We start from the raw sequence: 27,328 nt of genomic DNA on the forward strand, positions 1-27,328 counted from the left end.
GTTCCGTTTGTTGTTTTTGTATTGTTCGTATTTTATAGTCATTAAAGATGTCTCGATTTAACCACGCTGCATTTTGGTCCGACTCTCCTTCGACGGAAGAAAGCCGTAACAGGCATGGGAAACATGTGTTAACATTGCCAAAGCAAGTGAGGTAGATAATATATAAAGTGAAATAAACAATAAAAATTAACAGTAAACATCACACATACAGAAGTTTCAAAACAATAAAGACATTACAAATGTCATATTATATATATATACAACGTTTTAACAATGTACAAATGGTAAAGGACACAAGATAAAATAAATAAGCATAAATATGGGTTGTATTTACAATGGTGCGTGTTCTTCACTGGTTGCCCTTTTCTCGTGGCAACAGGTCACAAATCTTGCTGCTGTGATGGCACACTGTGGAATTTCACCCAGTAGATATGGGAGTTTTTCAAAATTGGATTTGTTTTCGAATTCTTTGTGGATCTGTGTAATCTGAGGGAAATATGTCTCTCTAATATGGTCATACATTGGGCAGGAGGTTAGGAAGTGCAGCTCAGTTTCCACCTCATTTTGTGGGCAGTGAGCACATAGCCTGTCTTCTCTTGAGAGCCATGTCTGCCTACGGTGGCCTTTCTCAATAGCAAGGCTATGCTCACTGAGTCTGTACATAGTCAAAACTTTCCTTAATTTTGGGTCAGTCACAGTGGTCAGGTATTCTGCCGCTGTGTACTCTCTGTGTAGGGCCAAATAGCATTCTAGTTTGCTCTGTTTTATTGTTAATTCTTTCCAATGTGTCAAGTAATTATCTTTTTGTTTTCTCATGATTTGGTTGGGTCTAATTGTGCTGCTGTCCTGGGGCTCTGTAGGGTGTGTTTGTGTTTGTGAACAGAGCCCCAGGACCAGCTTGCTTAGGGGACTCTTCTCCAAGTTCATCTCTCTGTAGGTGATGGCTTTGTTATGGAAGGTTTGGGAATCGCTTCCTTTTAGGTGGTTATAGAATTTAACGGCTCTTTTCTGGATTTTGATAATTAGTGGGTATCGGCCTAATTCTGCTCTGCATGCATTATTTGGTGTCCAACGTTGTACACGGAGGATATTTTTGCAGAATTCTGCGTGCAGAGTCTCAATTTAGTGTTTGTCCCATTTTGTGAAGTCTTGGTTGGTGAGCGGACCCCAGACCTCACAACCATAAAGGGCAATGGGCTCTATGACTGATTCAAGTATTTTTAGCCAAATCCTAATTGGTATGTTGAAATTTATGTTCCTTTTGATGGCATAGAATGCCCTTCTTGCCTTGTCTCTCAGATCGTTCACAGCTTTGTGGAAGTTACCTGTGGTGCTGATATTTAGGCCAAGGTATGTATAGTTTTTTGTGTCTAGATGGAATTTGTATTTGTGGTCCTGGTGACTGGACCTTTTTTGGAACACCATTATTTTGGTCTTACTGAGATTTACTGTCAGGGCCCAGGTCTGACAGAATCTGTGCATAAGATCTAGGTGCTGCTGTAGGCCCTCCTTGGTTGGTGACAGAAGCACCAGATCATCAGCAAACAGCAGACATTTGACTTTGGATTCTAGTAGGGTGAGGCCGGGTGCTGCAGACTTTTCTAGTGCCCGCGCCAATTCGTTGATATATACGTTGAAGAGGGTGGGGCTTAAGCTGCATCCCTGTCTAACCCCACGACCCTGTGTGAAGAAATGTGTGTTTTTTGCCAATTTTAACCGCACACTTGTTGTTTGTGTACATGGATTTTATAATGTCGTATGTTTTACCCCCAACACCACTTTCCATCCGTTTATATAGCAGACCCTCATGCCAAATTGAGTCGAAGGCTTTTTTGAAATCAACAAAGCATGAGAAGACTTTGCCTTTGTTTTGGTTTGTTTGGTGGTCAATTAGGGTGTGCAGGGTGAATACATGGTCTGTTTTACGGTAATTTGGTAAAAAGCCAATTTGACATTTGCTCAGTACATTGTTTTCATTGAGGAAGTGTACGAGTCTGCTGTTAATAATGATGCAGAGGATTTTCCCAAGGTTACTATTGACGCATATTCCACGGTAGTTATTGGGGTCAAATTTGTCTCCACTTTTGTGGATTGGGGTGATCAGTCCTTGGTTCCAAATATTGGGGAAGATGCCAGAGCTAAGGATGATGTTAAAGAGTTTTAGTATAGCCAATTAGAATTTGTTGTCTGTATATTTGATCATTTCATTGAGGATACCATCAACACCACAGGCCTTTTTGGGTTGGAGGGTTTTTATTTTGTCCTGTAACTCATTCAATGTAATTGGAGAATCCAGTGGGTTCTGGTAGTCTTTAATAGTTGATTCTAAGATCTGTATTTGATCATGTATATGTTTTTGCTCTTTATTCTTTGTTATAGAGCCAAAAAGATTGGAGAAGTGGTTTACCCATATATCTCCATTTGGATAGATAATTCTTCGTGTTGTTGTTTGTTTAGTGTTTTCCAATTTTCCCAGAAGTGGTTAGAGTCTATGGATTCTTCAATTGCATTGAGCTGATTTCTGACGTTCTGTTCCTTCTTTTTCCGTGGTGTATTTCTGTATTGTTTTAGTGATTCACCATAGTGAAGGTGTAGACTCAGGTTTTCTGGGTCTCTATGTTTTGGTTGGATAGGTTTCTCAATTTCTTTCTTAGATTTTTGCATTCTTCATCAAAACATTTGTCATTGTTGTTAATTTTCTTCGGTTTTCTATTTGAGATTTTTAGATTTGATAGGGAAGCTGAGAGGTCAAATATACTGTTAAGATTTTCTACTGCCAAGTTTACACCTTCACTATTACAGTGGAACGTTTTACCCAGGAAATTGTCTAAAAGGGATTGAATTTGTTGTTGCCTAATTGTTTTTTGGTAGGTTTCCAAACTGCATTCCTTCCATCTATAGCATTTCTTAATGTTACTCAGTTCCTTTGGCTTTGATGCCTCATGATTGAGTATTGCTCTGTTTAAGTAGACTGTGATTTTGCTGTGGTCTGATAGGGGTGTCAGTGGGCTGACTGTGAACGCTCTGAGAGACTCTGGGTTGAGGTCAGTCATAAAGTAGTCTACAGTACTACTTCTCTCTCTCTCTCCCATACCCCCCCTCTCGCTCTCGCTAGGGGTCTGTGTGTGTGTGTGTGTTTGTGTGTATGTGTGTGTGTGTGTGTTTATGTGTGTGTGCATGCTCGTGCGTGTGCGAGTGCGTGTGTGTGTAATTTGATGAGTGTTGTAGTAATGATGATGTGTTGTAGTAATGATGATGTTTGTCAGGTTTTTCTTTCCATTTCCACATACTGTCAATGTTTTCACTCTGTCCTTTGTGGCCATCTCTCTCTCTCTGTCTCTGTCTCTCTGTCTCTGTCTCTGTCTCTCTCGCTCTTTCTCTCTCGCTCTCGCTCTTTCTCTCTCTCTCTCGCGCTCTCTCTCTCTCTCTATAGCTCACAGTATACCTGGGGAAGAGAGACTTTGTGGATCACCTAGACCATGTAGATCCAGTGGGTGAGTAGTAACACACTCTGGGGTGCCGGGGCCGTGGGCCCCTATTAGGGATGTGACAACTACTAGACACACACACACCGTTGTTGATGTAATTTTGTTGTCTGAGTCTCTCTCTGGGTTGTTATGACGATAGAACACAGGACCACATTGTCACAACAACCAATGGGAGGATAATATTTGTTAATGACTGAGTCCTTACTGATGGAAATGTAGAACACGACTCAATTCCTCTGCCACAGTAACTAAACACAACAGCCTCTGAATACCCCATATGCTCAACAACAGATCAATATTCTTGACAAGTTTATAATAGGCAAACTCTTAGTTTAGTCTTTAGACCCTTAGTCTCGCTGCCAACATTCCCTCCAGCATTCCCACCACATCCACAGACCCCTGTCCCCGAATACTGTTCTTTCGGGTCTTCCATATCGCTAATTTTGCTGCCCCTAACACAAAATGAAGCAACTCAACTACACCCTTTTGACTAAAACTGTACTTTTGCCCAAATATATACAGTTGGGAAGAGAAAACCTCTCCCAACGCAGAGAACCAATTAGTGATCAGGTCAATCATCCCGACCAACCTGGGACACAGTAAAAACAGATGTGCCAGAGATTCAGACTCACAGAATGGAATGGACACCCCTCGCCAACAGTAGGGTCCAGGTGTACCAGACACAGAATGGACACCCCTCTCCAAAAGTAGGGTCCAGGTGTACCAGATGCATGTTGGTGGCTATGGCTCCATGTATTATCCTCCATTGGAGGTCAGCTGTCCTCCAATCAATAGGCAGTTTGTATAATGATCGCCAACAGCCTTTTGGGGAGGCACCTGGACCAAGCACACCCGCCCACCTTGTCGATTTTACCCCTTCCAGGGAAGAGGCATGGGACACCTTTACACATATTCTGTACATGGCCTTCTTTCCCACCTCCTTGAACTCCCCCAGCTCCGGGGTATCGAAGGAAAGCAGCATCCCCACGTCCTCCTCGAATGCCCCCATCGCAGCATTAACAATCAGTGCAGGGAACACATAATCCAGACCCTTTTTCCACCGATCAGAATTGGAAGTGTCAGTCACATTCTGCAGATGAAGCACTGGCAAGGAGTCGCAGACCTCAGCGACGACCTTCCTCAGTAGGCGAGATGATCGGATCCCTGCTCTTTCTCCCAGCTCCTCCAACGATCTGCTCCTGCTCCGCATCAGATGACCCAGCTTGGTACACCCCACGCCTAACAGACATAAACGTAGGCTGGCTGAACCCAGAACACGGGACTGGATGGCAGTGTTGTGAAAAAGAGTCTCTTCAGAAAGCCACATCCCTGGTGGCGTGCCGGCCTTACGGGACTTGACCAAGACTCTCCAAGCCTGCATAACAGACTCATAAAATGGAGTCAGGCCAGGCAAATCAAATCAAATCAAATCAAATTTTATTTGTCACATACACATGGTTAGCAGATGTTAATGCGAGTGTAGCGAAATGCTTGTGCTTCTAGTTCCGACAATGCAGTAATAACGAGCAAGTAATCTAACTAACAATTCCAAAAAAACTACTGTCTTATACACAGTGTAAGGGGATAAAGAATATGTACATAAGGATATATGAATGAGTGATGGTACAGAGCAGCATAGGCAAGATACAGTAGATGATATCGAGTACAGTATATACATATGAGATAAGTATGTAAACCAAGTGGCATAGTTAAAGTGGCTAGTGATACATGTATTACATAAGGATGCAGTCGATGATATAGAGTACAGTATCAACGTATGCATATGAGATGAACAATGTAGGGTAAGTAACATTATATAAGGTAGCATTGTTTAAAGTGGCTAGTGATATATTTACATCATTTCCCATCAATTCCCATGATTAAAGTGGCTGGAGTAGAGTCAGTGTCATTGACAGTGTGTTGGCAGTAGCCACTCAATGTTAGTGGTGGCTATTTAACAGTCTGATGGCCTTGAGATAGAAGCTGTTTTTCAGTCTCTCGGTCCCAGCTTTGATGCACCTGTACTGACCTCGCCTTCTGGATGACAGCGGGGTGAACAGGCAGTGGCTCGGGTGGTTGATGTCCTTGATGATCTTTATGGCCTTCCTGTAGCATCGGGTGGTGTAGGTGTCCTGGAGGGCAGGTAGTTTGCCCCCGGTGATGCGTTGTGCAGACCTCACTACCCTCTGGAGAGCCTTACGGTTGAGGGCGGTGCAGTTGCCATACCAGGCGGTGATACAGCCCGCCAGGATGCTCTCGATTGTGCATCTGTAGAAGTTTGAGTGCTTTTGGTGACAAGCCGAATTTCTTCAGCCTCCTGAGGTTGAAGAGGCGCTGCTGCGCCTTCCTCACGATGCTGTCTGTGTGAGTGGACCAATTCAGTTTGTCTGTGATGTGTATGCCGAGGAACTTAAAACTTGCTACCCTCTCCACTACTGTTCCATCGATGTGGATGGGGGTGTTCCCTCTGCTGTTTCCTGAAGTCCACAATCATCTCCTTAGTTTTGTTGACGTTGAGTGTGAGGTTATTTTCCTGACACCACACTCCGAGGGCCCTCACCTCCTCCCTGTAGGCCGTCTCGTCGTTGTTGGTAATCAAGCCTACCACTGTTGTGTCGTCCGCAAACTTGATGATTGAGTTGGAGGCGTGCATGGCCACGCAGTCGTGGGTGAACAGGGAGTACAGGAGAGGGCTCAGAACGCACCCTTGTGGGGCCCCAGTGTTGAGGATCAGCGGGGAGGAGATGTTGTTGCCTACCCTCACCACCTGGGGGCGGCCCGTCAGGAAGTCCAGTACCCAGTTGCACAGGGCGGGGTCGAGACCCAGGGTCTCGAGCTTGATGACGAGCTTGGAGGGTACTATGGTGTTGAATGCCGAGCTGTAGTCGATGAACAGCATTCTCACATAGGTATTCCTCTTGTCCAGATGGGTTAGGGCAGTGTGCAGTGTGGTTGAGATTGCATCGTCTGTGGACCTATTTGGGCGGTAAGCAAATTGGAGTGGGTCAAGGGTGTCAGGTAGGGTGGAGGTGATATGGTCCTTGACTAGTCTCTCAAAGCACTTCATGATGACGGATGTGAGTGCTACGGGGCGGTAGTCGTTTAGCTCAGTTACCTTAGCTTTCTTGGGAACAGGAACAATGGTGGCCCTCTTGAAGCATGTGGGAACAGCAGACTGGTATAGGGATTGATTGAATATGTCCGTAAACACACCGGCCAGCTGGTCTGCGCATGCTCTGAGGGCGCGGCTGGGGATGCCGTCTGGGCCTGCAGCCTTGCGAGGGTTAACACGTTTAAATGTCTTACTCACTTCGGCTGCAGTGAAGGAGAGACCGCATGTTTCCGTTGCAGGCCGTGTCAGTGGCACTGTATTGTCCTCAAAGCGGGCAAAAAGTTATTTAGTCTGCCTGGGAGCAAGACATCCTGGTCCGTGACTGGGCTGGGTTTCTTCCTGTAGTCCGTGATTGACTGTAGACCCTGCCACATGCCTCTTGTGTCTGAGCCGTTGAATTGAGATTCTACTTTGTCTCTGTACTGGCGCTTAGCTTGTTTGATAGCCTTGCGGAGGGAATAGCTGCACTGTTTGTATTCAGTCATGTTACCAGACACCTTGCCCTGATTAAAAGCAGTGGTTCGTGCCTTCAGTTTCACACGAATGCTGCCATCAATCCACGGTTTCTGGTTAGGGAATGTTTTAATCGTTGCTATGGGAACGACATCTTCAACGCACGTTCTAATGAACTCGCACACCGTATCAGCGTATTCGTCAATGTTGTTGTCTGACGCAATACGAAACATCTCCCAGTCCACGTGATGGAAGCAGTCTTGGAGTGTGGAGTCAGCTTGGTCGGACCAGCGTTGGACAGACCTCAGTGTGGGAGCTTCTTGTTTTAGTTTCTGTCTGTAGGCAGGGATCAACAAAATGGAGTCGTGGTCAGCTTTTCCGAAAGGGGGCGGGGCAGGGCCTTATATGCGTCGCGGAAGTTAGAGTAACAATGATCCAGGGTCTTTCCACCCCTGGTTGCGCAATCGATATGCTGATAAAATTTAGGGAGTCTTGTTTTCAGATTAGCCTTGTTAAAATCCCCAGCTACAATGAATGCAGCCTCCGGATAAATCGTTTCCAGTTTGCAGAGAGTTAAATAAAGTTCGTTCAGAGCCATCGATGTGTCTGCTTGGGGGGGGATATATACGGCTGTGATTATAATCGAAGAGAATTCTCTTGGTAGATAATGCGGTCTACATTTGATTGTGAGGAATTCTAAATCAGGTGAACAGAAGGATTTGAGTTCCTGTATGTTTCTTTCATCACACCATGTCACGTTGGCCATAAGGCATACGCCCCCGCCCGTCTTCTTACCAGAAAGATGTTTGTTTCTGTCGGCGCGATGCGTGGAGAAACCCGCTGGCTGCACCGCTTCGGATTGCGTCTCTCCAGTTAGCCATGTTTCCGTGAAGCAGAGAACGTTACAGTCTCTGATGTCCCTCTGGAATGCTACCCTTGCTCGGATTTCATCAACCTTGTTGTCAAGAGACTGGACATTGGCAAGAAGAATGCTAGGGAGTGGTGCACGATGTGCCCGTCTCCGGAGTCTGACCAGAAGACCGCTTCGTTTCCCTCTTTTTCTGAGTCGTTTTTTTTTTTGGTCGCTGCATGTGATCCACTCGGTTACACTGGTTGTAAGGCAGAACACAGGATCCGCATCGCGAAAAACATATTCTTGGTCGTACTGATGGTGAGTTGACGCTGATCTTATATTCAGTAGTTCTTCTCGGCTGTATGTAATGAAACCTAAGATGACCTGGGGTACTAGTGTAACACTAATAACACGTAAAAAAACAAAAAACTGCATAGTTTCCTAGGAACGCGAAGCGAGGCGGCCATCTCTGTCGGCGCCGGAAGGTTTGTCACCCCCCTCCAGCTTTAAGAGGAAAAGGTGCTTGTCTAAGCCCAAACAGCCCGCTCTCCTCATCAGTGTGTAGGCTGTGTCGACCCAGCTAGAACCGTCACTGTACAACAATCTCTGGGCTGCTTGGAGCCGGAAAGCCGTGATCCTAGAGGAAATGTCCACCAGGCCTTGCCCACCTCGTGCAGTGGCAGGTACAGGGCTGCAGCTTTAATCCAGTGTTGTCCAGACCAGAAGAAATTGACAAGAGTCCTCTGAAGCTCTTGTATCAGACCCTTTGGTGGCTGCAAAATCATTAGTCTGTGCCACAAGGGTAGAGGCAGCAAGATTATTAGCTACCAGTACCCTTCCCCTATAAGACAGCTGGGGTAGCACCCATTTCCACCTTGACAGTCTGGCACACACTTTCTCCACTACACCCTCCCAGTTATTTTTCTGAAAGACATCGGAGCCTAGAAAAAAAAACAGTCTTCATCCCATCTCTGCCCCACTGAAGCCCCCCTGGTAACCGTGGAGCGGACCCCATCTGAAGCCCCCCTGGTAACCGTGGAACGGACCCCGTTTGAAGCTGACCTTCCCACAGCGCTTCACTCTTTCCCCAATTGACTCTAGCTGAGGAGGCCCCCTAATACACCTTTAAAGCGTTTGAGAACCTTAACATCCTCACCCCCTGTAATAAAAACTGTCATGTCATCTGCATATGCAGACAGTGCTGTCGTGGGACCCTTCATTACACCTGGCACAGAGAAACCAGTAAGCTTCGCTCTTAAAAAACAAAGCATTGGTTCAATCACCAGACTATACAACTGCCCTTAAATTGGGCATCCCTTCCTGATGCCCCTTTCGACAGGGATGGGGCAACTCAAACCACCCCCACCTTCACCATACACAAGGCCCCAGCATACAGTAAATTCATCCAAGACAAAAAAAAACAAAAAAACATCCCCAAACCCAAAGGCTTTCATTGTTTTAAACAAGTACTGGTGGTCCACACGATCAAAAGCCTTCTCCTGATCCAAAGAAAGTAAACCCACATTTACATCAGACAGTTTACAAACATCTCTTATCAGAAACAAGTTATCAACGATAGAGCGATCAGGTACACAGTAGGACTGGTGGACCAACAATCCCAGATACTCTTTCAACCTGTTTGAGAGACATTTAGAAACAATTTTGTATTCTGCGCACAGCAAAGCAACAGGTCTCCAATTTTTTATGAGAGCCAAATCCCCCTTTTTTGGCAACAGTGAAAGCACCGCACGTTGACAGGATACAGGAAGAGAACCCTCATGAAAAGATTCACACACCACTTCATAAAAATCCTCCCCAATAGACCCCCAAAAGTGCTTATAAAACTCAGATGGTAAACCATCAATGCCAGGGGCTCGGCCTGTTGAGAGCTGCATAACTGCTGTGGACAGCTCCTGCAGTGTAATGTCAGCGTCCAATGCGACTCTCTGCTCAGCTCCCAATTGAGGAAGACCGTGTAACAACTGTTCAGTACACAGAGAGTCACAATCCTCCGCCTTATAGAGGACAGAGTAGAAATCCACTGCATGTTGACGCATTTCACCGTCAACCTTCCCATCAGGGAGACGAAGGCAGACCATCTGTTTACGTTGCAATGTCGACTGTCCTAGGTTTAAAAAAAGATCTAGGAGCATCCATATCCTCGAGGGAAGCAAAACGAGACCTAATCAAGGCACCCTTCACTCTTTCATGCAGAAACGACCTCAGTTCATGTCTCTTGTCCTGTAAGTTCATGACTAGTCCAGTGTCGTTCTGAGTGAGCAGCTTTGTTGACAAAATACTCGTATCTGGGCCTTCCTAACCTCCCACCATTGTCTCAAGGACTCAACATTCCCTTTTATAACCCTCCATTTTTCCCAAAACAACAAAAACCTGTCACAAAACATGACATCATGTAACAATTTAACATTAAAATACCAGTAAGGTGATGACCTTCGTGGACAGGACAAGTGAATATCAACAGTAACCATATGATGATCAGAGAAACCCACAGGAGTAATGGCACACCTTCCAACCCTACTACAGTATTGCTCAGATACATATAACCTGTCTAACCTTGCTGCACTGACATTAATTAATTTTTAGCCATACTCTCCACACATCAGAAAGCTCAAACTCAGTTAATATGCCAGACAGGCAAGTGGCTGATCGCAGGTGAGGTTCTTCAGCGGTGTGATCAACAGTAAAATCGACTGTACAGTTCCAGTCACCCCCTAAAACCATACACCCCTCTTGATCACACTGTCTTTGGGTTTCCTTTATTTGATCAAAAACAGCAATACGCTGTGTACCCTCATTAGGAGCATAAACATTCAAAAAAACAAACAAAAACCCCATAACATCCACCTTGACCAATAAAACCCGACCCTTGACAATCTCTGTGTAGTAGATTGAGGAAAACAAGTCTGTTTTGACTTACATGCTGCCCCTCCCACCACATACCCCAGTCAACCTCATTTTCCTCATCCAAGAAAACTACATTAAGCCTTTTCTGTTTTATTACTTCTAATACCCAAGCCCTCTTATTCCTGTCCCTTCCCCCATTCATATTGAGAGAACCTACCCTTAGTACCTCCATGTAGAAAAGAGAAAAGAAAAGCAGAAGAAACCACAGAGAAACCAACGAGAAAAAAGACACCCTATAAAGCATGATCATCATTATTTTAATCTTCTCTTAACCTGGCCACGTTTCCCACCACCTTTTGCTGCTGTAACAGCAGTAACACATTTTCCCAAGCGAAACCGCTTCTTCTCACTCAACTGGTCTAACCCCACCATCTTCTGTAACATCACAGCTGACCTCACAAACTTATCAACATCAAAATAATCTGCCAATTTGACAGATTTCCCAAAAGTCTGATCCAGAAACCCATTTACCTCCTCTAGATCGTAAATTGAGTCCTCACCAGCTGCTATCATATCAAAAGAGATATCCATATTCTTCTCCTGATCCTCCTCAGCTGAGAACACAGACAACTGACTCCCCTCTACCACATCCCTTTCAACACTCCCCACTTGCACCTCATCACTCGTACCAGGCATCTCCTCCACTACCTGGGAGCTTAGCTCCACATGAACCCCCTCCTTTACCCCAGCACCCGTACAGGGCATCTCCTCCACAACCTGGGAGCCATAACATTCTCCTCTGGTACAAGTTGCAACTCCGTGCCCTCAACACGGATAACTTGTTCCTCAGCAACAGGTGCTTGTGGCTGCTCTACCACTGTCGGTCCCTACATCAGTGGGCCCAGGCGTTACGATGACCCTCCCTGCGCCCCTCCCTCTGCCTTCTCCCTTTTCGGGCAAACATGTCGCTTATGACCAACATCCCCACAGTCAAAACACTGTTGACTACCCGTACTAGCATAAGCCATATACAGTCTATTGTCATACTTGATTTTAAACGATAACTCTAAAGTTTGCTCCGGTGAGTGCAAAAACATAAACACCTGTCGCCGAGATGACATAACCTGTTTCAACGCCGGGTGTTTGCAACCCAACGGGACCTTAATTGAACTGGAGAACTTCCCAAAGCGCAATAACTCGCGCTCCAATAGCTCATTGGGAATAAACGGTGGTACATTTGAAATCGTTACCCTTGTTGACGGAGAAAAAAGCGGCGTAACTTGAATAAACATTCCTTTAAGAAGTACACCATGCTCAACCATCCGATCAACTAGACACTCTTCTTTAAGAAGTACGCCATGCTCAACCATCCGATCAACCAGACACTCTTCTTTAAGAAGTACGCCATGCACTCCTTCGCTCATACAATTCCCAGCAGATAGAGAGAGAGAGAGAGAGAGAGAGAGAGAGAGAGAGAGAGAGAGAGAGAGAGAGAGAGAGAGAGAGAGAGAGAGAGAGAGAGAGAGAGAGAGAGAGAGAGAGAGAGAGAGAGAGAGAGAGAGAGAGAGAGAGAGAGAGAGAGAGAGAGAGAGAGAGAGAGAGAGAGAGAGAGAGAGAGAGAGAGAGAGAGAGAGAGAGAGAGAGAGAGAGAGAGAGAGAGAGAGAGAGAGAGAGAGAGAGAGAGAGAGAGAGAGAGAGAGAGAGAGAGAGAGAGAGAGAGAGAGAGAGAGAGAGAGAGAGAGAGAGAGAGAGAGAGAGAGAGAGTTTTATTTTTTTACAAGACATTATAAGGAGGTCATGATGCATTAATGTTTGTAACCACACAGCCTCCGTCATGATGATTAAGAGTTACTATAACGGATGATGTTGTAACCTCACAGCCTCCACCAGACAGCTCCACCTACCTGTTAAATGTGGATTAGCTGTTAGTCAGAGTTCTTTTGATTTAACGAGTCAAGTCAGTTAACCTCTCTGGGTATTCGGGACGGTAGCGTCCCACCTCAACAACAGCCAGTGAAGGTGCAGGGCAACAGAAATCCCACAATTAAAATTCCTCAAGCACACAAGTATTTCACACCATTTTAAAGATAAACATGTTGTAAATCCAGCCACAGTGTCCAATTTCAAAAAGGCTATACGACGAAAGCCCACCAAACGATTATGTTAGGTCAGTAACTAGTCAGAGAAAAACACAGCCATTTTTCCAGCCAAAGAGAAGAGTCACAAAAAGAAGAAATAGAGATCAAATTAATCACTAACCTTTGATGATCTTCATCAGATGACACTCATTGGACTTCATGTAACACAATAAATGTATGTTTTGTTCGATAAAGTTCATATTTATATCCAAAAATCTCAGTTTACATTTGCACGTTACGTTCAGTTGTTCCAAAACATCCAGTGAATTTGCAGAGAGCCACATCAATTTACAGAAATACTCATAATAAACATTGTGTTATGCATGGGATTTTAGATCCACTTCTCTTTAATGCAACCGCTGTGTCAGATTTCAAAACAGCTTTACCGAAAAAGCATACCATGCAATAATCTGAGTACAGTGCTCAGGAAACAAATCAAGCCATACAGATATCCGCCATGTTGTGGAGTCAACAAAGTCAGAAATAACATTATAAATATTAATTTACTTTTGATCTTCATCAGAATGCACTCCCAGGAATCCCAGTTCCATAATAAATGTTTGATTTGTTCGATAAAGTCCATAATTTATGTCCAAATACCTCCTTTTTGTTCGCGCGTTTAGCCCAGTAATCCAAATTCATGAGGCGCGAGCAGACAAAAAGTCCAACATTTCCGTTACAGTCCATAGAAACATGTCAAACGATGTATAAAATCAATCTTTAGGATGTTTTTATCATAAATCTTCAATAATGTTCCAACCGGAGAATTCCTTTGTCTTCAGAAATGCAATGGAACGCAAGCTAAGTCTCACGTGAACTAACGTGGTCAGCTCATGGCACTCTGGCAGACCTCTGACTCATTTAGTTCCCATTCCCCCCTCCTAAACAGTAGAAGCATCAAACAAGGTTCTAAAGACTGTTGACATCTAGTGGAAGCTTTAGGAAGTGCAATTTGACCCCATATACACTGTATATTGGATAGGCAATGAGTTGAAAAACTACAAACCTCAGATTTCCCACTTCCTGGTTGGATTCTTTCTCAGGTTTTTGCCTGCCAGATGAGTTCTGTTATACTCACAGACATCATTCAAACAGTTTTTAGAAACTTCAGAGTGTTTTCTATCCAAATCTACTAATTATATGTATATTCTAGCTTTTAGGACTGAGTAGCAGGCAGTTTACTCTGGGCACCTTTTTATCCAAGCTACTCAATACTGCCCCCCTGTCCCAAAGAAGTTAAGTTAATTCTTGTTTAAAATGATGTGCAGTTCTACTCTGAACTCCCTCAGCACCAGTTTGGGTAACACAAAACCTTAATATTAGCGCTGTGTCTATGTGTGTGTGTTGTTTTTGACTGTGTGTGTGTTGTTTTTGACTGTGTGTGTGTGTGTGTTGTTTTTGAGTGTGTGTGTGTGTTGTTTTTGACTGTGTGTGTGTGTGTGTTGTTTTTGACTGTGTGTGTGTGTGTGTGTTGTTTTTTTTTGTGTGTGTGTGTTTTTGACTGTGTGTGTGTTGTTTTTGACTGTGTGTGTGTTGTTTTTGACTGTGTGTGTGTGTTGTTTTTGACTGTGTGTTGTTTTTGACTGTGTGTGTATGTGTGTTGTTTTTGACTGTGTGTGTGTTGTGTTTGACTGTGTGTGTGTGTATTGTTTTTGACTGTGTGTGTGTGTATTGTTTTTGACTGTGTGCGTGTGTGTGTTGTTTTTGACTGTGTGCGTGTGTGTGTGTGTTATTGTCTGTCTTTCTACAGATGGAGTGCTACTCATAGACCCAGAATACCTAAAAGACAGAAAAGGTAAGCCGTGTGTGTGTGTGTGTGTGTGTGTGTGTGTGTGTGTGTGTGTGTGTGTGTGTGTGTGTGTGTGTGTGTGTGTGTGTGTGTGTGTGTGTGTGTGTGTGTGAGTTCTAATTTCATGATTGTCCTTGAAATATCAATAATTTATTCACATTCCATCATATATCTCTCCTCTCTCTTCTCTCCTCTCTCTTCTCTATCTACTCTCCTCTCTCTCCTCTCTCTCCTCTCTTCTCTCTCTTCTCTCTCTACTCTCTCCTCTCTCTTCTCTCTGTCACCTCCTCCCTCTGTCCCTTTTCTTCCCCAGTCCGTGTGACTCTGAACATCACATATCTATATACAAAGCTGGTTGAAATGAAACAGAACCCTCTTTTCCCTTCCTTCCCCAGTCTTTGTGACTCTGACCTGTGCGTTCCGATATGGTAGAGAGGACCTGGATGTTCTGGGCTTGTCCTTTAGGAAAGACCTCTATATCTCCACCTTCCAGGCCTTCCCTACCCTCACCACAGAGGAAGGTAAACCACTCAGCCGGCTGCAGGAACGACTGCTGAAGAAACTAGGCCAGCACGCCCACCCATTCAGCTTCACTGTGAGTTCTATAGACGGACACACTGTACCGCAAACACACACCCATTTAAATGACCTGAATGTGAGGTCAACAAGTTAAGCACATCCTAGCTTTGTGTTTAATTCTGTCTGACTGTGTTGTGCGTCGATGTCTCAGATCCCTCAAAACCTGCCCTGCTCAGTCACTCTACAGCCAGGACCAGAGGACACAGGGAAGGTACAGAGACCGCGCACACGCACCACACACACACACACACACACACACACAAACGTTTTATCCACTGTCTGCATCTCCCTTTCTCTCCATCTCTCTCTGTCTCTATTTCCATTTCCCTCTCTCACTCTCTCTGTCTCTCTCCCTCGCTCTCTCTCCATCTCTCTCCCTCTCTCTCCCTCTCTCTCCCTCTCTCTCCCTCTCTCTCCCTCTCTCTCCCTCTCTCGCTCTCTCTCGCTCTCTCGCTCTCTCTCGCTCTCTCTCGCTCTCTCTCGCTCTCTCTCTCCATCTCTCTCTGTCTCTCAACTCTCTCTACCCCTCTCTCTCTGTCCACCCCGCTATTTCTCCCTCTCCCTCTCTCTCTCTCTCTCTCTCTCTCTCTCTCTGTCTCTCAACTCTCTCTACCCCTCTCTCTCTATCTACCCCTCTCTCTCTGTCCACCCCGCTATTTCTGCCTCTCCCTCTCTCTCTCTCTCTCTCTCACTCACCCTCTCTCTCTGTCTACCCCTCTCTCTCTGTCCACCCCGCTATTTCTGCCTCTCCCTCCCTCTCTCCCCCTCTCTCTCTCTCTCTCTCTCTCTCTCTCTCACTCACCCCTCTCTCTCTGTCTACCCCACGCACTCTGTCTACCCCTCTCTCTCTGTCTACCCCTATTTCTGCCTCTCCCTCACTTTCTCTCGCTCTCCCTCCCTCTCTCTGTCTCTCTCGCTCTCCTCTCTCTCTCTCCCTCTCTCTCTCTGCCTCTCCCTCTCTCTCTCCCCTCTCTCTCTCTCTCTCTCTCTCTCTGTCTACCCCCTCTCTCTGTCTCTCTCGCTCTCTCTCTCTCCCTCCCTCTCTCTCTGCCTCTCCCTCCCTCTCTCTCTGTCTCTCTCGCTCTCTCTCTCTCTGCCTCTCCCTCTCTCTCTCTGCCTCTCCCTCCCTCTCTCTCTGTCTCTCTCGCCCTCTCTCTCTGCCTCTCCCTCTCTCTCTCTGCCTCTCCCTCTCGCTCTCTCTCTCCCTCTCTCTCTCTGCCTCTCCCTCTCTCTCTCTGTCTCTCCCTCTCTCTCTCTGTCTCTCTCGCTCTCTCTCTCCCTCTCTCTGTCTCTCCCTTACTTTCTCTCTCTGTTCAGGCCTGTGGAGTAGACTTTGAGGTCAGAGCCTTCTGCGCTAAGACTGTAGAGGAGAAGATACATAAAAGGTAAGATTGTAGTCTGTAGACTGTAGTCTGTAGACTGTAGACTGTAGTCTGTAGACTGTAGACTGTAGACTGTAGAGGAGAAGATACATAAAAGGTAAGACTGTAGTCTGTAGACTGTAGTCTGTAGACTGTAGTCTGTAGACTGTAGACCGTAGATTGTAGTCTGTAGACTGTAGAGGAGAAGATACATAAAAGGTAAGACTGTAGTCTGTAGACTGTAGACTGTAGTCTGTAGACTGTAGTCTGTAGACTGTAGACTGTAGAGGAGAAGATACATACAATGTAAGATTGTAGTCTGTAGACTGTAGACTGTAGACTGTAGTCTGTAGACTGTAGACTGTAGAGGAGAAGATACATAAAAGGTAAGATTGTAGTCTGTAGACTGTAGACTGTAGACTGTAGTCTGTAGACTGTAGTCTGTAGACTGTAGACTGTAGAGGAGAAGATGCATAAAAGGTAAGACTGTAGTCTGTAGACTGTAGTCTGTAGACTGTAGTCTGTAGTCTGTAGACTGTAGACTGTAGACTGTAGAGGAGAAGATACATAAAAGGTAATACTGTAGACTGTAGTCTGTAGACTGTAGTCTGTAGACTGTAGACTGTAGAGGAGAAGATACATAAAAGGTAAGATTGTAGACTGTAGTCTGTAGATTATAGTCTGTAGACTGTAGACAGTAGACTGTAGAGGAGAAGATACATAAAAGGTAAGATTGTAGACTGTAGACTGTAGACTGTAGACTGTAGACTGTAGAGGAGAAGATACATAAAAGGTAAGACTGTAGACTGTAGACTGTAGTCTAAGCAGGCTATGTGTCCTTTCATTCAGTGACTCAGTGATTCAGTGTGGAGGGTTTGTTAAATTATGGTGTATGAACCAGGGTTGGGGGCTTAGATTGATTTAGATTTATCCACTTAGATTCCAGTCAATTCAGGAAGTACACTGAAATTCTAATTCTCTCTTCAATGTTTTTCAATTAGGAAAATTTGGAATTTGAATTTGGTTTAGTTTCCGAATTGACGGGAATTGAAATGGAATTGACTCCAAACCCTGATATGTTGATAATCCTAGTGTGTGAGGGGTTTGTTTTACGGTTGTATGGTCTGTCATGTATTTTTCTCCTGTGTGTTATTACAGGAACTCAGTGCGTCTGGTGATCCGTAAGGTGCAGTACGCCCCAGAGAAGCCTGGTCCTCAGCCCATGGTGGAGACAACACGATCCTTCCTACTGTCAGATAGATCCCTACACCTAGAGGCCTCCCTGGATAAAGAGGTAGGATACACACACACACACACACACACACACACACACACACACACACACACACACACACACACACACACACACACACGCAACACTCTTTACACCTCGAGCTCACTGGACAAAATAGAGGTACACTCACACACACACACACACATACATGCATTTGTAAAAAGCGTTCTACAAATAATATTTGATTGATTGGTTATAGCAGATGAAAAAAAGGGGGGGAATTTATGTTCTGTTGCTAGGCTACCTGCCGTCATGTTCTATCTCTATCGCTCTCTATCTATAAAAATAGATATATATTTAACCTCTTTTAACTAGGCAAGTCAGTTGAGAACAAATTCTTATTTACAATGACGGCCTACCTCGGATGACGCAAACCCTCATGCCAAATTGAGTCGAAGGCTTTTTTGAAATCAACAAAGCATGAGAAGACTTTGCCTTTGTTTTGGTTTGTTTGGTTGTCAATTAGGGTGTGCCGGGTGAATATATGGTCTGTTGTACGGTAATTTGGTAAAAAGCCTATTTGACATTTGCTCTGTACATTGTTTTCATTGAGGAAATGTATGAGTCTGCTGTTAATGATAATGCAGAGGATTTTCCCAAGGTCTCTCTCTCTATCTCTCTATCTCTCTATCTCTCTATCTATCTATCTATCTATCTATCTATCTATCTATCTATCTATCTATCTATCTATCTATCTATCTATCTATCTATCTATCTATCTATCTATCTATCTATCTATCTCCGCAAGTCACATAGAAAACAGGAGCTGCCTCCACCATCCCAGCACCATTTACACTGAAACATTTCAACATCATCAAATCACCTCTGCTTGGTCCAATACAGTGACAACTAAAAGATACCAAAAACTATTTACTCCAATCAACTTAAGCTAAAATGTGGCTGTCCGTGTGTGTGTGTGTGTGTGTGTGTGTGTGTGTGTGTGTGTGTGTGTGTGTGTGTGTGTGTGTGTGTGTGTGTGTGTGTGTGTGTGTGTGTGTGTGTGTGTGTGTGTGTGTGTGTGTGTGTGTGTGTGTGTGCATTCGTGCAAGTAGAAAAAAACATGTTGACTCACCCTACTTGTAGAGAAACACCAATGCCATCCTCCTCGTTCATGTTGCCTAAACGGTCTACGACTGCCATACAGTACACGCTTTAAGTTTTTGTTGTCTTATCTGGCTAAAATGCTTGCTGGCTAGCCTAATTTTCTTTCATGGGTAACGATGCACCAGGCCAGCTTGTTAACATTAGCCTTCTACATCTAGCTACATATTGAACTTCCATCCTCTCAGGCCAGGGGCACAATGTATGAATTAATGGTTGGATCAGAATTGCCTTTATAATCATTTGCCAGTAAGGAGCATTTAGTAAAACCACAAGTTCAAATCCCTATCTCCATCCATGGCTATTTAGGAAAGGGACAATTTTAGCTAGCTAGCTACTGGAGAACAACAACTCAACGAGATGCAACAATTCAAGTTGTTTCTGTTGATGACATATTTCTCTGTGATTGGTGTGAAGCCAAATGCTCGCTGGCTTCCCGTGACACTTGTTTTTGGTTTGACAGGACCATTCTCAGCTGAGCTCACTCAGTTTAGCTCAACTCTGATTTTCTAGATGCTCGCTGGCTTCCCTTGCATTCAATGCTACGGGCGGCAGCAATATCATTTTCTTTTTAACCAGACAGCATCAGATAGATGGTCTGTCCAGACAGCATCAGATAGATGGTCTGTCCAGACAGCATTAGATAGATGGTCTGTCCAGACAGCATCAGATAGATGGTCTACCCATACAGAGCCAGAGGGGCTGTTTCTCTGTCCAGACAGCATCAGATAGATGGTCTGTCCAGACAGCATTAGATAGATGGTCTGTCCAGACAGCATCAGATAGATGGTCTACCCATACAGAGCCAGAGGGGCTGTTTCTCTGTCCAGACAGCATCAGATAGATGGTCTACCCATACAGAGCCAGAGGGCAGCTGTTTCTCTGTCCAGACAGCATCAGATAGATGGTCTACCCATACAGAGCCAGAGGGCAGCTGTTTCTCTGTCCAGACAGCATCAGATCTACCCATACAGAGCCAGAGGGGCTGTTTCTCTGTCCAGACAGCATCAGATAGATGGTCTACCCATACAGAGACAGAGGGGCTGTTTCTCTGTCCAGACAGCATCAGATAGATGGTCTACCTCACAGAGACAGAGGGGCTGTTTCTCTGTCCAGACAGCATCAGATAGATGGTCTACCTCACAGAGACAGAGGGGCTGTTTCTCTGTCCAGACAGCATCAGATAGATGGTCTACCCATACAGAGCCAGAGGGCAGCTGTTTCTCTGTCCAGACAGCATCAGATCTACCCATACAGAGCCAGAGGGGCTGTTTCTCTGTCCAGACAGCATCAGATAGATGGTCTACCCATACAGAGCCAGAGGGCAGCTGTTTCTCTGTCCAGACAGCATCAGATAGATGGTCTACCCATACAGAGCCAGAGGGGCTGTTTCTCTGTCCAGACAGCATCAGATAGATGGTCCTCCCATACAGAGCCAGAGGGCAGCTGTTTCTCTGTCCAGACAGCATCAGATAGATGGTCTACCCATACAGAGCCAGAGGGGCTGTTTCTCTGTCCAGACAGCATCAGATAGATGGTCCTCCCATACAGAGCCAGAGGGCAGCTGTTTCTGAAAAATGGCCTACAGAGAGAGAGGCGCCAGTTAAGTACATTCAGCCTCTTGCGAATTGAAGAGGAATTATGAAACACAGAGTGATGAAAGATACATTATTTGATGTTTTCTGGGGAAGCCTGGCTTCCGTTGGCATCCATGAATACACACCACTGGTCACATGCTTGAGGTATCATTGCATGCTAGGAATAAGGGACCAAATATTACACTTTTTACTACTTTAACACACATAAGTGAATTTGTACCAATACTTTTTGGTCCCCTAAAATGGGGGAACTATGTCCAAAAAGCGCTGTAATTTATAAACGGTTCACCCGATATGGATGAACATACCCTCATATTAAAGGGGGGATACCTAGTCAGCTGTACAACTGAACGAAATGTGTCTTCCGCATTTAAACCAAACCCTCTGAATCAGAGAGGTGCAGGGGGCTGCCTTAATCAACATTCACGTCTTTGGCGCCTGGGAAACAGTGGGTTAACTACCCTGCTCAGGACAAGAACTTTACCTTGTCAGCTCTGTGATTCGATCCATCAACCTTTCGGTTACTGGCCCTACACTCTAACCACTAGGCTACCTGCCACCCCTACACTCTAACCACTAGGCTACCTGTCTGCCCTACACTCTAACCACTAGGCTACCTGTCTCCCCTACACTCTAACCACTAGGCTACCTGTCTCCCCTAACCACACTCTAACCACTAGGCTACCTGTCTCCCTACACTCTAACCACTAGGATACCTGTCTCCCCTACACTCTAACCACTAGGCTACCTGTCTCCCCTACACTCTAACCACTAGGCTACCTGTCTCCCTACACTCTAACCACTAGGCTACCTGTCTCCCCTACACTCTAACCACTAGGCTACCTGCCACCTGTCCCCTACACTCTAACCACTAGGCTACCTGTCTCCCCTACACTCTAACCACTAGGCTACCTGTCTCCCCTACACTCTAACCACTAGGCTACCTGCCACCCCTACACTCTAACCACTAGGCTACCTGCCACCCCTACACTCTAACCACTAGGCTACCTGCCACCCCTACACTCTAACCACTAGGCTACCTGTCTCCCCTACACTCTAACCACTAGGCTACCTGTCTCCCCTACACTCTAACCACTAGGCTACCTGTCTCCCCTACACTCTAACCACTAGGCTACCTGTCTCCCCTACACTCTAACCACTAGGCTACCTGTCTCCCCTACACTCTAACCACTAGGCTACCTGTCTCCCTACACTCTAACCACTAGGCTACCTGTCTCCCCTACACTCTAACCACTAGGCTACCTGTCTCCCCTACACTCTAACCACTAGGCTACCTGTCTCCCCTACACTCTAACCACTAGGCTACCTGTCTCCCCTACACTCTAACCGATAGGCTACCTGTCTCCCCTACACTCTAACCACTAGGCTACCTGTCTCCCCTACACTCTAACCACTAGGCTACCTGTCTCCCCTACACTCTAACCGATAGGCTACCTGTCTCCCCTAACCACTCTAACCACTAGGCTACCTGTCTCCCCTACACTCTAACCACTAGGCTACCTGCCACCCCTACACTCTAACCACTAGGCTACCTGTCTCCCATACACTCTAACCACTAGGCTACCTGTCTCCCCTACACTCTAACCACTAGGCTACCTGTCTCCCCTACACTCTAACCACTAGGCTACCTGTCTCCCTACACTCTAACCACTAGGCTACCTGCCACCCCTACACTCTAACCACGAGGCTACCTGCCACCCCTACACTCTAACCACTAGGCTACCTGCCGCCCATACACTCTAACCTCTAAGCTACCTGCCGCCCATACACTCTAACCACTAGGCTACCTGCCACCCCTACACTCTAACCACAAGGCTACCTGCCACCCCTACACTCTAACCACAAGGCTACCTGCCACCCCTACACTCTAACCACTAGACTACCTGCCACCCCTACACTCTAACCACTAGACTACCTGCCACCCCTACACTCTAACCACTAGGCTACCTGCCGCCCCTACACTCTAACCACTCGGCTACCTGCCACCCCTACACTCTAACCACCAGTCTACCTGCCGCCCCTACACTCTAACCACTAGGCTACCTGCCGCCCCTACACTCTAACCAGTAGGCTACCTGCCGCCCCTACACTCTAACCACTAGACTACCTGCCACCAAAGCTGACAGTCAGCGCTTTAACCAAATAGTCATTATATCATTTAAAATCCAAGTGCTGCAGTACAGAGACAAAACAACAAACTTTGTCACTGTCACAATATTTTTGGAGCTCACTGTATATTGACCCCCAACCCCTCCCCTTTATCTCTCAACCTTGTTCTCTCTTTTTCATCCTCTCTTTCTCCCCCTCTCTTTCTCTCCCTCTCTCTCTCTCCCCTCTCTTCCTGCCCCTCTCTTCCTGCCCCTCTCTTCCTGCCCCTCTTTCTCTCCCTCTTTCTCTCCCTCTTTCTCTCCCTCTTTCTCTCTCTCTTTCTCTCTCTCTTTCTCTCTCTCTTTCTCTCCCCTCTCTTTCTCCCCCTCTCTCTCCCCCTCTCTTTCTCCCCCTCTCTTTCTGCCCCTCTCTTTCTGCCCCTCTTTCTGCCCCTCTTTCTGCCCCTCTCTTTCTGCCCCTCTCTCTCCCTCTCTTTCTCCCCTCTCTCTCCCCTCTCTTTCTCCCCCTCTCTTTCTCCCCCTCTCTTTCTGCCCCTCTCTCTCCCCTCTCTTTCTCCCCCTCTCTTTCTCTCCCTCTCTCTCAGCTCTACTACCATGGAGAACCTATCAGTGTGAATGTCCATGCGACCAACAACTCCACCAAAACAGTCAAGAGGTTGAAAATCTCAGGTAAGACACACGCATGTCCTCAGACCAGGGGGTATGGTATCCTCAGACCAGGGGGTATGGTATCCTCAGACCAGGGGGTATGGTATCCTCAGACCAGGGGGTATGGTATCCTCAGACCAGGTGGTATGGTATCCTCAGACCAGGTGGTATGGTATCCTCAGACCAGGGGTATGGTATCCTCAGACCAGGGGTATGGTATCCTCAGACCAGGGGTATGGTATCCTCAGACCAGGGGTATGGTATCCTCCGAACAGGGGGTACGGTATCCTTAGAACAGGGGTACGGTATCCTCAGACCAGGGGTATGGTATCCTTAGAACAGGGGTATGGTATCCTCAGACCAGGTGGTGTGGTATCCTCAGACCAGGGGGTGTGGTATCCTCAGACCAGGGGGTGTGGTATCCTCAGACCAGGGGTGTGGTATCCTCAGACCAGGGGTATGGTATCCTCAGACCAGGTGGTATGGTGTCCTTAGAACAGGGGTGTGGTATCCTCAGAACAGGGGTGTGGTATCCTCAGACCAGGGGGTGTGGTATCCTCAGACCAGGGGGTGTGGTATCCTCAGGGTGTGGTATCCTCAGACCAGGGGTGTGGTATCCTCAGACTAGGGGGTGTGGTATCCTCAGACCAGGGGGTGTGGTATCCTCAGACCAGGGGGTATGGTGTTGTTGGAAACTCACGCTGTTCTGCGGGCAGGCCTGGCGGTTTTGGAGTACAGCAGAAAGGACTATGCAGCAGGAAAGGAGAATCAACGTAGCAGGATAGGAGAATCAACGTAGCAGGATAGGAGAATCAACGTAGCAGGATAGGAGAATCAACGTAGCAGGATAGGAGAATCAACGTAGCAGGATAGGAGAATCAACGTAGCAGGATAGGAGAATCAACGTAGCAGGATAGGAGAATCAACGTAGCAGGATAGGAGAATCAACGTAGCAGGATAGGAGAATTAACGTAGCAGGATAGGAGAATTAACGTAGCAAGAATTAACGTAGCAGGATAGGAGAATTAACGTAGCAAGAATTAACGTAGCAGGATAGGAGAATCAACGTAGCAGGATAGGAGAATTAACGTAGCAGGATAGGAGAATCAACGTAGCAGGATAGGAGAATCAACGTAGCAGGTTAGGAGAATCAATGTTGCAGGATAGGAGAATCAACGTAGCAGGACAGGAGAATCAACAATATAACAGCTAATTACTAATGGCCTGGTAATAACAGCTAGTTACTAATGTCCTGGTAATAACAGCTAATTACTAATGTCCTGGTAATAACAGCTAATTACTAATGTCCTGGTAATAACAGCTAATTACTAATGGCCTGGTAATAACAGCTAGTTACTAATGTCCTGGTAATAACAGCTAATTACTAATGTCCTGATAATAACAGCTAATTACTAATGTCCTGGTAATAACAGCTAATTACTAATGTCCTGGTAATAACAGCTAATTACTAATGTCCTGGTAATAACAGCTAGTTACTAATGTCCTGGTAATAACAGCTAGTTACTAATGTCCTGGTAATAACAGCTAATTACTAATGTCCTGATAATAACAGCTAATTACTAATGTCCTGGTAATAACAGCTAATTACTAATGTCCTGGTAATAACAGCTAATTACTAATGGCCTGGTAATAACCGCTAGTTACTAATGTCCTGGTAATAACAGCTAATTACTAATGTCCTGGTAATAACAGCTAATTACTAATGTCCTGATAATAACAGCTAATTACTAATGTCCTGGTAATAACAGCTAATTACTAATGTCCTGATAATAACAGCTAATTACTAATGTCCTGGTAATAACAGCTAATTACTAATGTCCTGGTAATAACAGCTAATTACTAATGTCCTGATAATAACAGCTAATTACTAATGTCCTGATAATAACAGCTAATTACTAATGTCCTGGTAATAACAGCTAATTACTAACGTCCTGGTAATAACAGCTAATTACTCATGGCCTGGTAATAACCGCTAGTTACTAATGTCCTGGTAATAACAGCTAGTTACTAATGGCCTGGTAATAACCGCTAGTTACTAATGTCCTGGTAATAACAGCTAGTTACTAATGGCCCAGTAAATAGCACTCTATTGTCCATCTAATCCACACGTGTCAAACTCATTAGACGGAGGGAAAGTGTCTGCGGGTGCTCCTCCCTTGTACTTGATTGATGAATTAAGGTCGCTAATTAGTAAGGAACTCCCCACACCTGGTCGTCTAGGTCTTAATTGAAAGGAAAAGCAAAAACCCACAGACACTAGGCCCTCACTAGACCCATACTAGGCCCCCACACTAGGCCCACACTAGGCCCTCACTAGGCCCATCAACTTTCCTAATATTGAACACAATGCTTTGTGGACTTTTTCAAAATAAAAAATTCAAAAGGCACTCGCACATCTGAGCAAACGTTTTGCATGTGCCTGGCAACAGTTGAACAAGATGAAGGAAAACGGAAACCGCACACTGCTCTGGATAGTATCACTGAACTTTAATAACCTTACGTATCGGCCTCACGGCCTTCGTCAGAGCATTTGTGAATTGTTTTAAATTAGCACCCTTATGTAGACCTGGCCACACCCACATCCGCTCCACGCATCGAAGTGGGTTGGAGGCAAAGGAAAAACAAATAAGTGTTACCAAATATAACAATATGCATTTCATAATTATTTGTATAAAGTGTGTAAATAAGACGTATTCAACACGTCTGTAAAACCACAATGAGGACATAGCAAGTTTTCACTAATCATTGGGTACATCGTACGAAAAACATCAGAGTAATCTTAAATAGGCACTTAATTCATGTTCAAATTCACAACATAACATACATAGTGTCACACTCGTCGTAATGAGTAGACCAAGATGCAGCATGCGTAGAGTTCCACATATTTTTAATAAATCAAAACTCAAAACAAAAACAAAAAAGCACAAACGAAACGTGAAGCTACTGCACACCGGCAACTAACTAGACAAGATCCCACAAACACAATGGGGAAAATGGGTGGTGGAGCACATAATAATGTCATTTATTTGGAACCGTTTTCCTGTGTGTGGGTGGCAGAAATATTCACACTTCATCATGTTGTTGCACTGTGCGCCACCTCTGCATTTATAGTGACCACTCAGAAGAGGGCGTAAAAGAGCCTGGCTCGTTTTCTTTTGTGGCCGGCAGTTGGCATGAGCCAATTTATTGCGTAAATTGCGACCTCTCCTATATACAATAAGTGGTGGATTTTTGAACATGCCAGTGTTTCTTGACAGCATCTCCCACTTTGCGTGAGTTCAAAGTATATGTAGTTGTGAACATTACAGTGTTCTTTGGCTTTAGCGGGTCCTTTTTGTAGCAGTTCATCTCATGTTTGCCCCAATGCCAAATGAAGAGCTTCATCCACACATTGTGGTGAATAGCCTCTTCATAGAAACCTACTGTGCATCTCCGCTGCTGTTTCTAGACAGTCCTCTGTGGAGTGGAATATACGTCTCAGTCTGAGAAACGGGCTTCTTAGAAGTCCTCTTTTTAATGGCTCAGGATGGAAGCTGTCCCCTGTAATAGAGTATTTCTGTCTGTTTCTTTTCTATACAGAGTTGTAAACAGGGTTCCATTTGATTTCTTAATCCACCTATTGACGTAATGACCACGTTTAGTGTCACGTTCAATAGTGAATTTGAGATGGGGGTCAATGTCATTGAGTAGTGCCATAAAGTCTGACAGCTCTTCTTCAGTTCCTTCCCATATGCAAAAGATGTCGTCAATATATCAATACCACTTCAGGACTTTATTCAAAAATGCATTTTCGTTTTCATTATTAACAAAACATTCTTCAAAAAGACCCCCATAGAGGTTAGCATAGCTATGAATGAATGTTTTGAATGCTATGAATGTTTATTTTTTTGTGGGCTATT

At 45.3% G+C, this 27,328-nt stretch overlaps 1 protein-coding gene across 4 annotated transcripts in view; it reads left to right on the plus strand.

The window, feature by feature from the left end:
• The window catches only part of LOC112247781 (arrestin red cell), a 111,208-nt gene that overhangs the window by 54,333 nt on the left and 29,547 nt on the right, over positions 1-27,328 (plus strand). For 3 of the 4 annotated variants that reach the window (XM_042328155.1, XM_042328153.1, XM_042328154.1), the window contains exons 3-9: positions 3,434-3,494; positions 14,660-14,704; positions 15,094-15,293; positions 15,429-15,488; positions 16,595-16,662; positions 17,797-17,932; positions 23,345-23,429. In XM_042328155.1, coding sequence (XP_042184089.1) covers positions 3,434-3,494; positions 14,660-14,704; positions 15,094-15,293; positions 15,429-15,488; positions 16,595-16,662; positions 17,797-17,932; positions 23,345-23,429 — 655 coding nt within the window. Of the gene's footprint in view, positions 1-3,433; positions 3,495-14,659; positions 14,705-15,093; positions 15,294-15,428; positions 15,489-16,594; positions 16,663-17,384; positions 17,432-17,796; positions 17,933-23,344; positions 23,430-27,328 lie in introns of those variants that run through there. The other variant, XM_042328156.1, reaches the window with a different exon arrangement.

The sequence above is a fragment of the Oncorhynchus tshawytscha genome, linkage group LG10 (genome assembly GCF_018296145.1).
Source record: "Oncorhynchus tshawytscha isolate Ot180627B linkage group LG10, Otsh_v2.0, whole genome shotgun sequence".
NCBI lineage: Eukaryota > Metazoa > Chordata > Actinopteri > Salmoniformes > Salmonidae > Oncorhynchus > Oncorhynchus tshawytscha.